This window comes from Macaca mulatta, chromosome 10 (assembly GCF_049350105.2).
Source record: "Macaca mulatta isolate MMU2019108-1 chromosome 10, T2T-MMU8v2.0, whole genome shotgun sequence".
Classification (NCBI taxonomy): Eukaryota; Metazoa; Chordata; class Mammalia; order Primates; family Cercopithecidae; genus Macaca; species Macaca mulatta.
In genome coordinates, this window is record NC_133415.1 from 5,530,442 (window position 1) to 5,544,576 (window position 14,135).

General features: G+C 57.0%; 1 protein-coding gene across 2 annotated transcripts in view; it reads left to right on the forward strand.

Moving 5' to 3' along the window:
* WNT7B (Wnt family member 7B) overlaps positions 1-14,135 on the forward strand; it is a 56,281-nt gene that overhangs the window by 25,410 nt on the left and 16,736 nt on the right. For both annotated transcript variants that reach the window (XM_001110372.5, XM_028827600.2), the window contains exon 2: positions 1,306-1,532. In XM_001110372.5, the coding sequence (XP_001110372.2) occupies positions 1,306-1,532 (227 nt within the window). The remainder of the gene's footprint in view (positions 1-1,305; positions 1,533-14,135) is intronic.

Consider the following 14,135-nt stretch of genomic DNA (forward strand, 5'->3'; position numbering starts at 1 on the left):
AACATTGAATGTATTAGATGCCACAGAACTGTACACTTCAAAGTGGTTCATTTTATATTATGGGAATTTCACCTCATTAAAAAAACACACAAGGCCAGGTGCAGTGGCTCACACCTGTAATCCCAGCACTTTGGGAGCCCGAGGCAGGTGGATCACCTGAGGTCAGGAGTTCGAGACCAGCCTGGCCAACACGGTGACATCCCGTCTCTACGAAAAATACAAAAATTAGCCTGGTGTGGTGGTGGGCACCTGTAGTACAGCTACTCGGGAGGCTAAGGCAAAAGGATGGCTTGAATGCGGAATGTGGAGGTTGCAGTGAGCTGAGATCATACCACTGCATTCCAGCCTGGGCAACAGAGTAAGATTCTGAAACTCTGTCTCAAAACAAACAAACAAACAACGACAATCCCTCTTATAACACTTGAAGTAGAGTGAGTGGGACCTGCAGATTCCTGTCTAGGGCTTCAGGTCCTGAGAGTTGCTAGGAGATTAGTGACAAAGGACCCCTGGGGGACCACTGCGAAGCTGCAATATTGCAATAAGGCCCCTGCTGAGCCCAGTACACAGTAAGTGCTCAATTTGCTGCAGGCCTAATTTCTTCCTCTGCATGCACCCAGTCACCCCAACAGGAGAGAAAACAGCCACAGCTGCCATTCCCGGTGCAGCCTTTCTCCCTGTGGTCGTCTGAGCCTGGGGATGGGTGGTTTATACCCCCATTTCATGGGTGTGGAAACTGAGGCTCAGACAGGGAGTGCCTTCTCAAAGGTACACACAGGTCAGAGCTGGAGTCAGTACTGGGTGGGCTTGGCTGCTGTTCTGCTCAGCAGCCCACCTGGCCCAGGTGCCACGGAGGGGCCATCAGGGAATTTATAAATGAGGGGGAAGCCCCGTTGGTCGGGGAGTTGGGGTCTGCCGCTTGGAGACAGCTGCAGACAGTCCCGAGTTGGCGGCTGCCACATCCCAAGCATGATCCTGTCTAATCTGAAGGGGCTGTGTATCTGATTCAGCGGCCTGGAGAGCTGTAGGACTTGCGGTTACGTGATTCTTGTATTCTGAGGCTCAGAGGCCTGGGTGTATGTGGCTGGGGTTGCGCGTGTGAGTTGGGGTGACACGTGTGGTCACCTGGGGTCATGCGTGTGAGTTGATGGGAAATGGCCCCTCTGATGGCAGGGATCTGCTTGTGCCCTGGTGGGCGGAGCTAGTGCAGGGCTTGCGACTGAGAGGCCGAGTGGGGGAAAGGTGGTGGGGGTGAGGAGGGGCGCTGGCCGCCGCTGTCTCACAGCCTCTGTCTCCTCCCCTCTGCAGAGCACTGTCATCAGTGGTGGCCCTGGGAGCCAACATCATCTGCAACAAGATTCCTGGCCTAGCCCCGCGGCAGCGTGCCATCTGCCAGAGCCGGCCCGATGCCATCATTGTGATCGGGGAGGGGGCGCAGATGGGCATCAACGAGTGCCAGTACCAGTTCCGCTTTGGACGCTGGAACTGCTCTGCCCTCGGCGAGAAGACTGTCTTTGGGCAAGAGCTCCGAGTAGGTAAGGGCGCCTCTGGGCTCAAGGGGCCCAGCCATCGCGGCCGCGGCAGTGGGCCAGGCCACCCACTGAAGGCCAGCCCAGGCCACTGTTCCGCACACGCCTCCCGGGGGGTCGATTTCTTTACCTTCCTGTGAGCCCTTCCGCGTGCCTGGCCTGGCCCTAGGGGGCGCTGCCGCGTCTGAGGCCTCGATGGGAGCCAGGCTGTGTGCAGATGAGGGTCCTTGCTCAGGGCTGGAGGACACTGTCGTGACGTGGCCGTGGGCCCATAGGCTGGCGGCGTGGCGGTGCTGGCGGTGCTGTGCAGTGGTTGGGACGCACTGTGATGCTGCCTAGCAGCTGTGTAGAGGGAAGCACATTGCCTCTTCTGGCAGCACCTCCATTCCTCTTATCTGGAGAGTAGTGAATAGTAATGCTTACTGCAGGGGGTAGCTGGGGCACAGGAAGTGCTGTGTGAATGCCGTGGATTCTGAGAGTGGAGGGGCTTCCAGGTAGAGGGAGCCAAGTGAACTGTGCAGGATGATGCTCCAGCATGACACATGGAGCACGGAGAATCCGATGGCCGGAGGGCAGGGCGGGTGGGCGGATGTGCAGAGTGCGTGGGCCTCTGGTTTGATGGACACCAAGAGATCACTGAAACCTGCCAGGTGGGCTGGCAAGAACCCTGCTGACTATGCACAGCCCCTGAGGCCACAACCCCTCCCTTTCCTCACAGCCTTGGGGATAAGGCTTCATCATACCCATTTTACAGATAAGGAGACTGAGGCCCAGAGAGAGGCTTTAAAAAGTGACTTTTGGACTGGACCTGGTGGCTCATGCCTGTAATCCCAGCACTTTGGGAGGCCGAAGTGGGTGGATCACCTGAGGTCAAGAGATTGAGACCATCCTGGCCAACGTGGTGAAACCCCATCTCTACTAAAAATACAAAAATTAGCCAGACATGGTGGCATATGCCTGTAATCCCAGCTACTTGGGAGGCTGAGGCAGGAGAATTGCTTGAACCCGGGAGGCGGAGGGAGGTGGCAGTGAGCCGAGATCGCACCACTGCACTCCAGTCTGGGTGAAAGAACAAGACTCTGTCTCAGAAAAAAAAAGGAAAAGGGATCTTTGGAGCCTGACCTGGGTTTGAATCCAGCTGTGTGACCTTGAGCACGTCACTCGGGGCTGCTCAGGGCCTCAACTTCCCCACGGGTGACGTGAGCTCCAAGCCAGTAGGCCCTTGTGTGGGTCCCCGTGGCTCTCCCAGGTGCTCAATAAATTGCTGTTCTGTGCATGAGAGTGGGGCTAGTGATGTGCCCTGCCCTCCAGGCTGTGGCGAGAGGCAGAGGAGGGGGGATAACTCGGGCACAGTGCCAGGCTTGCAGGGATGCCCAGCCCATGGGCATAACATGTCCTTCTGATGCTGGAGCTGAGCAGAGCCGCAGCTGCCGGGACACAGGCCAGAGCTAGGTTCTGCAGGGCTTGGAACGCTGGTGTGGGGCTGGGGGTGGCGCAGGGGAAAAGCCCCTGGGGGCCCCTTTGTGGTGAGCAGCCTGTGGGTGGCGCCTGGCACAGAGAGGAGGGTGGCACCGCCCGCTCCCTGGGGCCCCACCACCCAAGTGCAGTTCCCTCCTTCCAGGTGCCAGCTGTGGCAGGCAGGGCTGCCCATCCACCCCGGTGGGGAGGGTGTCGGCACGAGTACTCACTCATGCTAGGGCCCATCTGCCTGCCTGGCCCCTCAGCGCTGAGCTGGCGGGCTCGGAGGCAGCTGTGGGTGCCCCTGCCTCCCGGCCGAGCCCCCGGGGAGTTGTGGTGGAGCTGAGCGTGGATCAGGTGTCCCTCACCGCTCCTGCTAATCCTCGCTGCCTCACCGCGCCAGGAGAGGGGCAGACGTGGAAATTGTCCTGCTGCTCGACAGAGGGCTGGGAGCTTGAACTTTATTTGGGACCGTGAGACATGGGGTGAGGGACATGTGGGCCACCCTGGGCATCTCTGTGGGATCCCTGAGCTCGCCTGGGAATCAGGCTGTGTGGCCATGCGGCTGTGTGTGCTGTCCTGTTCCTCGATCCTGGAAGTGCTGCATCCCGTCCCAGTCTCTTCTGCTGGGGAACTCACCTAACACACCCCCCTTGCTTTCCCAAGTGTTTCAGAAGCAAACTTTTTGGCAGAGCTGTCCACACCCACCATCCTCATTTCACACCCTTGATCGGGGGCCCCCACTGCTCTCGGTCTGGACCTCTCGTGGCCTTCCTGGTATCAACTGTTCCCCCTTCTTCCCTGGCTTCTGGGCCCTGGCTTGTAGCCTGGACTTCTCTGCCCAGTCCCAGCTGGGAAGTGCCGGCTCTTCCAGGTGCCCCTTGGCCCCCTTGCCCTGCTCTGCCCTGTCAACTGCAGGCTCACTCCTGCCCACGGCTTCCGTTCCCCGCGACCCATGCGAACATCTGGCCCCACACACTCAGCACCCTGTTACTTAAATCTCCTGTCCCCAGCTTCCCCCAGGCCATTTGTCTCAGCAGAAAGCTGGTATCATTTCCCCCCACACCTCAGGGCTCTGCCCCATGGCCACAGCACGGTCTGCTTTTCTGGCCCTCCTCTGGCAGCTGTCACTGCCTCCTGCCCACACCAGCCCTCCCTAGTTGTTGAGTTAAACAGAAGCCCTTCCTCCAAAACCTGCAGTAGCTCCCTATGGCCTCAGGATAAAGTGAACTTCTTAGCCTGGAATCTGAGTAGCTGCCTCTCATATTCACCCTGGTTCCCCACATCCCTTCTGAAAACCAGAGCTTCAGGCATATCTGGCTCCTCTCTCCTCCCCAAGCACGCCAGGCCCTGTTCCCCTTCCAGGGCTCAGCTGCGGGGAGTCATGAGCAGGAAGAGAGGCCCACCAGGGAGACTAGCCATGTCCGAGGCCAGCTGGGTGCCCTGGCATGGGCTGGGAGCTGGGCCATCGGTTGGCAGGCTGCTGGGACACTTGTGGGAACAGCCACTCAAGCAGTGCCAATTAATGATTGGCCCTGAGAAGGGGCTTGGCCTGTGTGGGTGGGACAGCCCCTTTCAGGCCTTGCCCTCAGGCTGTGCCTAAATCTTGAGGGCTAAAAGGGTACCCCTTAAAAGGGCAAATCAACCCGCTGTGCAAAGTTCCAATCCCTTTTCCATCACCCGGTGTGGGTGCTTGTATGCCTCTGGGGATGGAGCGCTCCCTTCTCCCCATTAGACAGGTGTTTCTTCTAATGACCCTGTGCCGGCTTTGCCCTGGGCCCCTGGGTTCCAGTTGCTCTGCTCCCCTCAGAGGGTCAAGGCTCACACTAGGCCCCCCTCCACTGCTGTGGTCCCCCTCATGCCTGGAGGCCTCCTGAGCCCATCCCAGGCCTATTCCTCATGCGTCGAGAGAGGCTTGTCTCTTGTCTCTTCTGTTGACTAGAAATGAGCTTAGAGGTGACTGTCCCCAGCTGAGCAGTCTTCTGCCACGGTTGGGGGAGGAGAATAAAGGGGCGGCGTGAGCATCAGGAGAACCTCGTATCCCAGGAAAGTCTGTTGGAAACCTGGGGACCCCCAGTAAGGCAGGGAGTTTCAGACCCGCACTATCATCAAATCAGGGTTGTCAGCAAGGGCTTCCCGGAGGAGGTGACCCAGGCCAGCCTGGAGGTGAGCGCAGGGAAGGGGGCGCCAGGTGGATGGAACAGCATCTGCTGAGGCTCCAGGACCAGAAAGCCGAAAGCACTTTTCCAGGAATGACAGGAGCTTCCAGGGCCAACAGGAGAGGCTGGAGGGTGAGGGCAGGGCTGGAGCACCAGTGAAGCTCTGGAGGGCCCAGAAGGCATAGGAGATTCTGAGCAGGGGAGGGCCTTCCCTCTGCGGGCCGCTTCCTTCCAACTACGGCGCCGCCCCCACACCCCCGGAGCCCGGAGTCCCCCAGGACCACAGGCCTGGGCCTGGGGCAGCGGCTGAGTGCTCTTGGGCCCCTAGCCCCACCCTTGAGCTGCCAGGGAATGCGGAGTCCTGCCCATCATGTGCTGGCTTCAGACATGACCAGGCATAGGGACTGCCCCTAATCCACGCTCACATGAGCGGCCGGGGACACCAGCACAGCTGTCGCCTGCTCCTGTTTGCTTTGGGGGCGAGCTCTGCATGGGGAGTGTCTTCCTGGGCTGCACATAGCGGGGGCTCAGCAAGGGCTGTCGGCTGCTGGACAGTCTGAGGGGCCAAGAGACCCATCTCGGGGTATCTGAGAGGCCGGGGTCGTGGGGTGAGAGGGTGACTTCCAGGCCAGGTGCATCTACTGCCCTGCAGGGCTTTGCAGGCCAGGCCCAGTGACCCCCAGCAGGGACGAGGTCTCGAGGGCTGGACTCTTCACCTGTTCACTCTGATGGCCCCAGGCCACCTCTGGCAGGGAAGCGTTCATAATATGGTATGGGCCAACTGAAATGTGCTGTAAGTGTAAGATACACATGGATTTTGAAGACTCAAACCCCAAAAGCAAATACAGTATCTCTTGAATAACTCTTCTACTGATTACATATTGAGACGGTAAGATTTTGGATATATTGGCTAAATAAAATATACTATCAAAATTAAGTTCACCAGCCAGTCACAGTGGCTCACACCTGTAATTCCAGCACTTTGGGAGGCTGAGGTGGGTGGTTCACTTGAGGTCAGGAGTTTGAGACCAGCCTGAGCAACATGGTGAAACCCCATCTCTACTAAAAACACAAAATTAGCTGAGTGTGGTGGCACATGCCTGTAATCCCAGGTACTCGGGAGGCTGAGGCAGGAGAATCACTTGAACCTCGGAGGAGATTTCAGTGAGCCAAGATCATGCCACTGCACTCCAGCCTGGGCAACAAGAGTGAAACTCCATCTCAAAAAAAAAAAAAAAAAATAAGTTCACCAAAATTATTTTCACTTTTCTTAATGTGGCTACTAGAAAATTTCAGCTGACACCTACAGCTTGCCTGAGACTTCCATTGAGTGGTGCTGCACCCATAGGGGACAGGAGGGAGTGGCCCCAAGTCATCTTGTCAGAGACAGACGGGACATTTGAACCTGGATCTGTCACTCCCGGGACATTGTCCTCCAGCGTGGGGTGGGGCAGTCTGAGGGCAGAGGGTCACTGAGCAGCCGTTTTTGGAGGAGAGTCAGCTTGAGGGCAGGAGGGCAGCCCCCTTTATCAGGCCTGGTTGTTCTTCAGCCTGCATTCATTGAGTGCCTGCTGTATGCCAGGCCAGGGCTTGCACCCAGGACACAATGGGTGAGCACAGGCCAATGGGGCCAGGCCGGGAGGCAATGCTTGCTGGGCCCAGTCTCATGCTGGCTGCACCTTGGTGGTCTGCAGGCCTCAGGCTGACAACCCCGGTCACTCCCACCTCCACCCTCATCCGGGGGCCCCAGCCCAAGGCAGCTCAGTGGACGTTTCTGAGGCTCAGGGGCCGGGCAGCCAGGACTGTAGGGGCTACTGGGGCCTTGACGGCCAGGGTCAGAAAGACTTTCCCGGAGGCGAGGCTGCCTGAGCCCACTCCTGGCTCGGGGTGGGATGAGGCCGGGGCTGCCCCACCCCAGGAAGGCAGCTCACAGGCACCTGGGAGGATAGAGCCCGAGGGGCTGTGGCAGTGGTGGGGCTGTGGCCTTTCCTGGGGGTGGCATGGAGGCCCTGTGAGCTGGGTGGTGGCTGGTCCTCCGGTCCCAATCCTTCCACACAGCCCCTCCAAGGCCACCTGGAACTCATCCAAGTTGGGAATTTTCCATCCTCCCGGGCAGGGCCCTGACAGACAGGACAAGAGTGGAGTGGGGATGGGGTCTGGCTGTGGAGAGGCCACTGCCAAGGACACAGGCCCTACCTGCCCGGGTCCCGCTGTGTGACCCTGGGTGCAGCCCGGTGCCCTGGGGGCCTTGGTGCCCCACCTGCCTCAGGAGGGGCCGAGGCGGGGGCTGGGACTCTGCCAGGATTTGGGGTCTCTCCTCAGAATAAGGACATGGAGGTCCCCACAGAGCTTCCCACATGAGTTCCATGGGCAAAGCCTCCAGAGCCCCGGGCCACTGAAGCAGGACGCAGACCCCAGGGTGGGTAGGGCCCCTCCCTCAGCTTCATAGGGGCACAGCAGCCTGGCCCTCAGCCATCACTCAGCCCAACTCCTGCCACCTTTTTAGGAGGGTCATTTCTTTCATGATTGTAGCCCCCGCCTGGGCTGGGCCCTGTCACATGACCACCTTAGGTCCTGTCGTCCGCACGTCACAGATGGGGAGACTGAGGCTCACAAGGAGACCGTGTGACTCACCCAAGGCCACGTGGCCCCCAAGGGCCAGAGAAGCCCGCAGGCTCTCAGGGAACCACCCGCCAGGATCCAGGTGCTGAGAGGCCCTGGGGCAGCCCCGGGGAGGAAGGGGTGTCTGTGCCACCTCACACAGGCGGTTGCTGGCTTTGCCAGAGCGCTCCCGAGGGCAGGCCACCTGGGCTGGATGCAGGAGGGGCCTCCTGGGCATCCCTGGCACCTCAGGGCTGGGGAAAAGCTCCTGGAAGGCCAGGTCCTTCCCACTCGGAGCCTGCTGTCCCCACCTGGGGGGCTGCCGCTTGGCGTGTGAGGGCCTCCGCTGGGTCGGAACAAAGGCCTCAGGCGCATGGGCGCCAGCGTGTTTGGTCCTGGCATGACTTTTTCCAATGATCTGTTTATGACAACGGCAGGGAAGAGCTTAGTGTGGAGACGCTGACTCAGCCCGAGCCTGGGCGGGGGCTGGGCGGGGCTGGAGAGAGATAGAGGGACAGAGAGGGACAGAGAGGGACAGAGGGACCCAGAGGGAGAGGGAGAAACAGAGAGGGAAGGACAGAGACGTGTGGAGAGACATACAGCAGTACACCTGGCACACACACACGTACACACATAAACACATGCACACACATGCACACACGTGCACATTGCACACGTGCACATTGCACACACGCACACACACACATGCACACATACATGCACACACATGCAGCACCCACTCAGGCTGCACCCAGGCCAGGACCATCGGGCCTAGGGTCCAGGCCTGCTCAGAGATGGGTAATATTAATCAAAGCGGCCCACACGCATCTGGCACTTTTATGTTCCTACCCGTCCTGAGCCCTCCACTGCCTCACCTCTCCCACGTGGGACCCCACAAGGTGTGTGCTGCTATCACCTTCGTTTAAGGTGCAGAATTAGGAGCAGGGTGTGAGGCAGCCTGCCCAGCCCTCCCTGGCCAGAGCGTGCCTCGGACCCGGGTGGTCCAGGCCAGGATTGCAGCACGGCCAGGCAGGCCAGGGCTCTGGGCTTCTGATCCTTCAACTGCACAAGCAGGGATTGGGGCCAAGCTGTGGCCTGGAGGCCTCTCTGCCCATGCCTTGGTCCCTGCCTCCACCCCGATGTCCCCAGCCTGAGCTCTGTGTGTGTCAGGGATGCAGATCCCAGACTAGCTCAAGCGGTGACTTGTCCCCCTGTGACTGAGCCCCGGCTGGGGTCAAAGGGCAGGCTGGGGCGTGGACAGCCACAGGGGGCCATTGTGGGGCCCCACCTGGGGCCTGAGCTTCTCTTCCAGCTTCTGTGCCCAACAGCCACTTTGAGCCCTGTCTAGACCAAGACCCCCAGCCTGGACACGGGCAGCACACCAGCTGGGCCGAGTAACACCAGGAACTGTGGCCCAGGGGTGTCTCCTCACCTCCCTCAGTCTCAATCTCTACACCAGTCAACTGGGGAGGAGGGACAGTACTCCACCGTGCAGCTCAGGGCTGTGAAGAGCCTGGGAATCAGGTGGGGTAGGGGGCAGACGGGGGCTCAGATGACCAAAGAGCTCGCCAGCCAGCTATGTCCCAGGGACCCCTCCCCAGCCCGGCCTCAGGGACCCCACCCCACCCTGCATCCCTAGTCTACCTCAGCCCCAGCAGCCCTCCCCTGACCCATTCTTCAGGAAAGTCTATCTCACAAAAGCTCCCCTGCTAAAGGAATTTTAAAGAACCCACAACACCAGGCCTCATCCCATGGTAATGGGGAAGCTGAGGCTCGAGGAGTGAGGGCCTTGGCCAGGGTCACGGAGCCCAAGCCCCAGTTCCATGGGGGGTTGGCCCCAGGAAGTAGGGGCTGGGCAATGCTGGGACATCTTCTCAGTGCCAGGCTTGAGTTCCCACCTGCCCCTCGCCTCCCTCCTGCCATCCCTGGGCACCTTAAACCACCCGTGGCCGAGGCAACTCCTTCCGCCTGATCCTGTCCTGCTTCCTAGTAAGCAGCACCCACCAGCTGCCCTCACTTGCACTGGGGCCCCTTCGGCGCCCTTTTTTTTTTTTGAGACAAAGGCTGGAGTGTCGCCCAGGCTGGAGTGCAGTGGCGCGATCTCAGCTCACTGCAACCTTCACCTCCCAGGTTCGAGTGATTCTCCTGGCTCAGCTTCCCAAGTGGCTGAGATTACAGGCCCCCGCCACCACACCAGACTAATTTTTGTATTTTTAGTACAGACAGGGTTTTGCCATGTTGGCCAGACTGGTCTCAAACCCCTGATCTCAGGTGATCCGCCTGCCTTGGCCTCCCAAGGTGCTGGGATTACAGGCGTGAGCCACCGTGCCTGACCCTTCTGCACTCCTTTCTCTCTAAACCGCCTCACCCGGTCCACTTGCTAATCCCGTTAGCTCTACCCCGAGACTCTGTCCCATTAGCTGGACCCTGAGACTCTGAGCCCTGGCTACTTTTCACCTCCTCTGCCTGGCGGGTCATCAGCATTTCTTACCCAAACCCTTGCACAGGCCTCCCAGTGGGTGGGGTGGACGGTCCCTTTCAATGTAAGTCAAAGTGACACCTTCCAGGGCCTTCCATCTTCTCAGAACAAAGTCCAAAGTCTTCTCCGAGGGCCACATGGTACAGCCCCCAAGGGCCGTCCCCCACTTCATCCTCACTGATCTCTGCTGGGACAAACCGCTCGTGCTCAGCTCATTCTCACCTTGGGGTCTTAGCATTGATGTTCCCTCTGCCTGGAACACTGTTCCCTGCACCTCTGTGTTCCTCACCTCTCCCATCCTTTGGGACCCACCTTCAGCATCCCTTCCTGAGAGAAGCCCTCACTGGCCACTCTGCACCCCAGTACCTCCAGCCACTCTGCCCTGCCGGCTCCTCTGTGGCTGTGATCCCTGGTCTCTGGCTGCACTGTCTGTGAGCAGCTCCCGGCCTGTCTGCCCCCCAGGTTCGGTGTGTTGGTCCTGCCCTGCTGTGTGCTAGGCCTTGCACTTGACCTTGGGCAAGTACTTGATGGATGGGAGGCTGAGAGCCTCACCCCTGGGATTCTGGGAGGTCCAGCCAGGAGGGAGGCTGTCCTTGGTGCCGGGGACACACAGGTGGCAACAATGTGAGTGTTACAGGCAGTGTCGCACGTGTGTAGAGTGTCAGAGGCTGGCACAGGTGAGTGTGGTGTCCAGGTCAGTGAGGTGCAAAGCAGACTTTGCAGGTTTCCCTGTCCTGGTGGGTGGGGAGTGGGCTGAGCACGAACTCTGGGGTCCCATCAGATCCCAGCTCAGTGTCTCACTTGCTGTGCCACCTTGGGCCAGTCGCCTGCCTCTCCTGAGCCCAGTGTCCTAATTGTGAGGTGGGGGGATCTTAGTTCATACCCCTGGGGCCTCAGGGAGGGTTTAAATTGAGTAGGACATGGGTCTGAAGCCCTCTGAAAGCCATCCAGTGTCCTATGTGTCCATCACAGCTTCACTGAGATCTAATTCACATACTTTACAATTCATCCATTTAATGTGTACAAGCCCATGGTTTTTAGTATATCCTGAGTTGTGTAGCTATTCCTGCAGTTGATTTTAGAACATTTTCATCACCCCAGAAAGAAACCCTGTGGCTTAATCAGTCCCAGTCCTCTTGCCCCTGGCAGTACTGAGCCCAGTCCTCTTGCACCTGGCAGTACTGAGGTACTGCCTGTCTCTCCAAGTCCACCTCCTCTGGGCATTTAATAGAAATGGAATCACACTATATGTGGCCTTTGGTATCTGGCTTCTTTCACTTAGCATGATGTTTTGGGGTTTTTGAGGTGGGGGTTGAGATAGGGTCTCACTTTGTTGCCCAGGCTGGAGTGCAGTGGTGTGAACATGGCTCACTGCAGCCTTGACCTCCTGGGCACAAGTGGCCCTCCTACCTCAGCCTCTTGAGGAGCTGGGACCACAGGCATGTGCACCACCACACCTGGCTATTTGTGTGTGTGTGTGCGTGTGTATTTTTTTTTTTTCTTTTTGTAGAGACAGGGTTTTGCCATGTTGCCCGGACTGGTCTCAAATTCCTGGGCTTAAGGGATCCACCCGTCTCGGCTTCCCAAAGCGTTGGGACTACAGGCGTGAGCCACCGTGCCCAGCCGATATGTTCGAGTTTTATCCACACTGGAGCATGTAGCAATACTTCATTCCTTTTTAAGGCTGAATGATATTCTGTCGCATGGATAGAACACATTTTCCTTATCCTTTCGTCCATGGATGGACACCTGGGCTGTTTCTACCTTGGGCTGTTACAAATAAGGCTACTATGAGTACTTCTGCACAAGTTTGTAAGTGGGCGCCTGTTTCATTTCTCTGAAGTGCATGCATAGGAGTGGCGATGCTGGGTCTCATGGTGACCCTACATTTAAGTTTTTGAGGAGCTGCCCAACTTTGCCACAGAGGCTACAGTGTCTCACACTGCCACCCGCACACCGGGGTTCCCATTTCTCTGCATCCTCACCAGCACTTGTTATTGTCAGTCTTTTTTACCTTTTATTCCTAGTGCGTGTGAAATGGCATCTCATTGTGGGTTGGATCTGCATTTCCTTGACAGCCAATAATGCTGAGAAGCTTTTTGTCTGCTTATTGGATGTTTTTATACCTTCTTTGGACAAATGTCTGTTCAGGTCCTTGGCCTATTATTTTTTAGCTTTTATTTTTTGATTGGAAATTAATACATAATATTACACATATTTATGGGGTCCATGTGATATGTGGATATATGTACACAATGTGTAACAATCAAGTCAGGGTATTTAAGATTTCCTTCCTTTAGAATATTTATCGTTTCTGTGTGTTAGGAACATTTCCAGTTCTCTCTTCTAGCTGTTCTGAATACACAATATATTGTTGTTAACTCTAGTCACCCCACTGTGCTGTCAGGCACTACACCTCACTCCTTCCACCTGTGTGTATTTTTACCTCTGTTTTTTGTTTTTTTTTTCAAGATGGATTCTTGCTTTGTCGCCCAGGTTGGAGTACAGTGGTTTGACCTTGGCTCACTGCAACCTCCACCTCCCAGGTTCAAGCAATTCTCCTGCCTCAGCCTCCTGAGTAGCTGGTATTACAGGTTCCCACCACCATGCCTGGCTAATTTTTGTATTTTTAGTAGAGAGGGGGTTTCACCATGTTGGTCAGGCTGGTCTTGAACTCCTGACCTTAGGTGGTCTACCCGCCTCAGCCTCCCAACATGCGGGGATTACAGGTGTGAGCCACTGCGCCCGGCCATCTTTGTACCTCTTAACCCACCTCTCTTCATGCTCCGACACCCTCCCCAGCCATTGGCATCTGTCATTCCATTCCCTACCTCAATAACATCAACTTTTTTAGCTCCTCCATGTGAGTGAGAATACGCGATATTTGTCTCTCTGTGCCTGGCTTCTTTCACTTAACACGATGACCCGCGTGCCACTGCAGCAATGACAGGGTTTCATTCTTTTTTATGGCTGAGTAATATTGCATTGTGTATCTATACCACCTTTTCTTTACCCATTCATCCGTTGGTCTTTGTCCTTTTTAATTGAGTTGTTAACCATTTTATTATTGAGTTGTAGAAAATGTCATTTTTTTAAGACGGATTCTTGCTCTATTGCCCAGAATGGAGTGCAATGGTATGATCTCGGCTCACTGCAACCTCTACCTCCCAAGGTTCAAGCGATTCTCCTGCCTCAACCTCTCAAGTAGCTGGGATTACAGGTGCCTGCCACCATGCCTGACTAATTTTGTATTTTTAGTAGAGATGGGGTTTCACCATGTTGGCCAGGCTGGACTCAAACTCCTGACCTCAGGTGATCCGCCTGCTTCAGCCTCCCAAAGTGCTGCTGGGATTACAGGTGTGAGCCACCATGCCTGGCCCAAAACGTCCCTTTTTTTAAAAAAAAAGAGGGACAAGTACAGGTTGTCAGGGAGGAGGAGAATTGAACCGTGTGGGCCGGAAGCACAGATCCATGAGCACAGGTTCACACGGCCGCTCCCAGGCACTGCCTCCAAGGGTCAGCCCAGGTGTACGCCCAGGGACACGTGCAGAGGTGCACACCTGCTGCCCAGAGATGCCCAAATGTGTGTCCGCCCACGAAGATCCCAAATGTGTCGTATGTCACACCTGTAGGCATGAAGCTTAGGTCAACCTGCCCCCAGGACTGTATGTGCCCTTCTGACTGGATTGGAGCAGTTCTCTCATTTTGCAGGTAGGGAGGCGGGGACACAGAAAGGCCCCTTCACCGGTCTGAGGTCACTCAGCTGGCAAATTTCAGAGTCTAGACTTGAAGGCAGGGTGTCAGACTCTGAGCCGCCCCCTTGCTTCCAGAAAGCTCCGGGACCATGTGTGGCCCCCAGACCTTTGCCTTCACCTCATTCACTTGAGAACCTCAGATCCCGGATCCCCCATT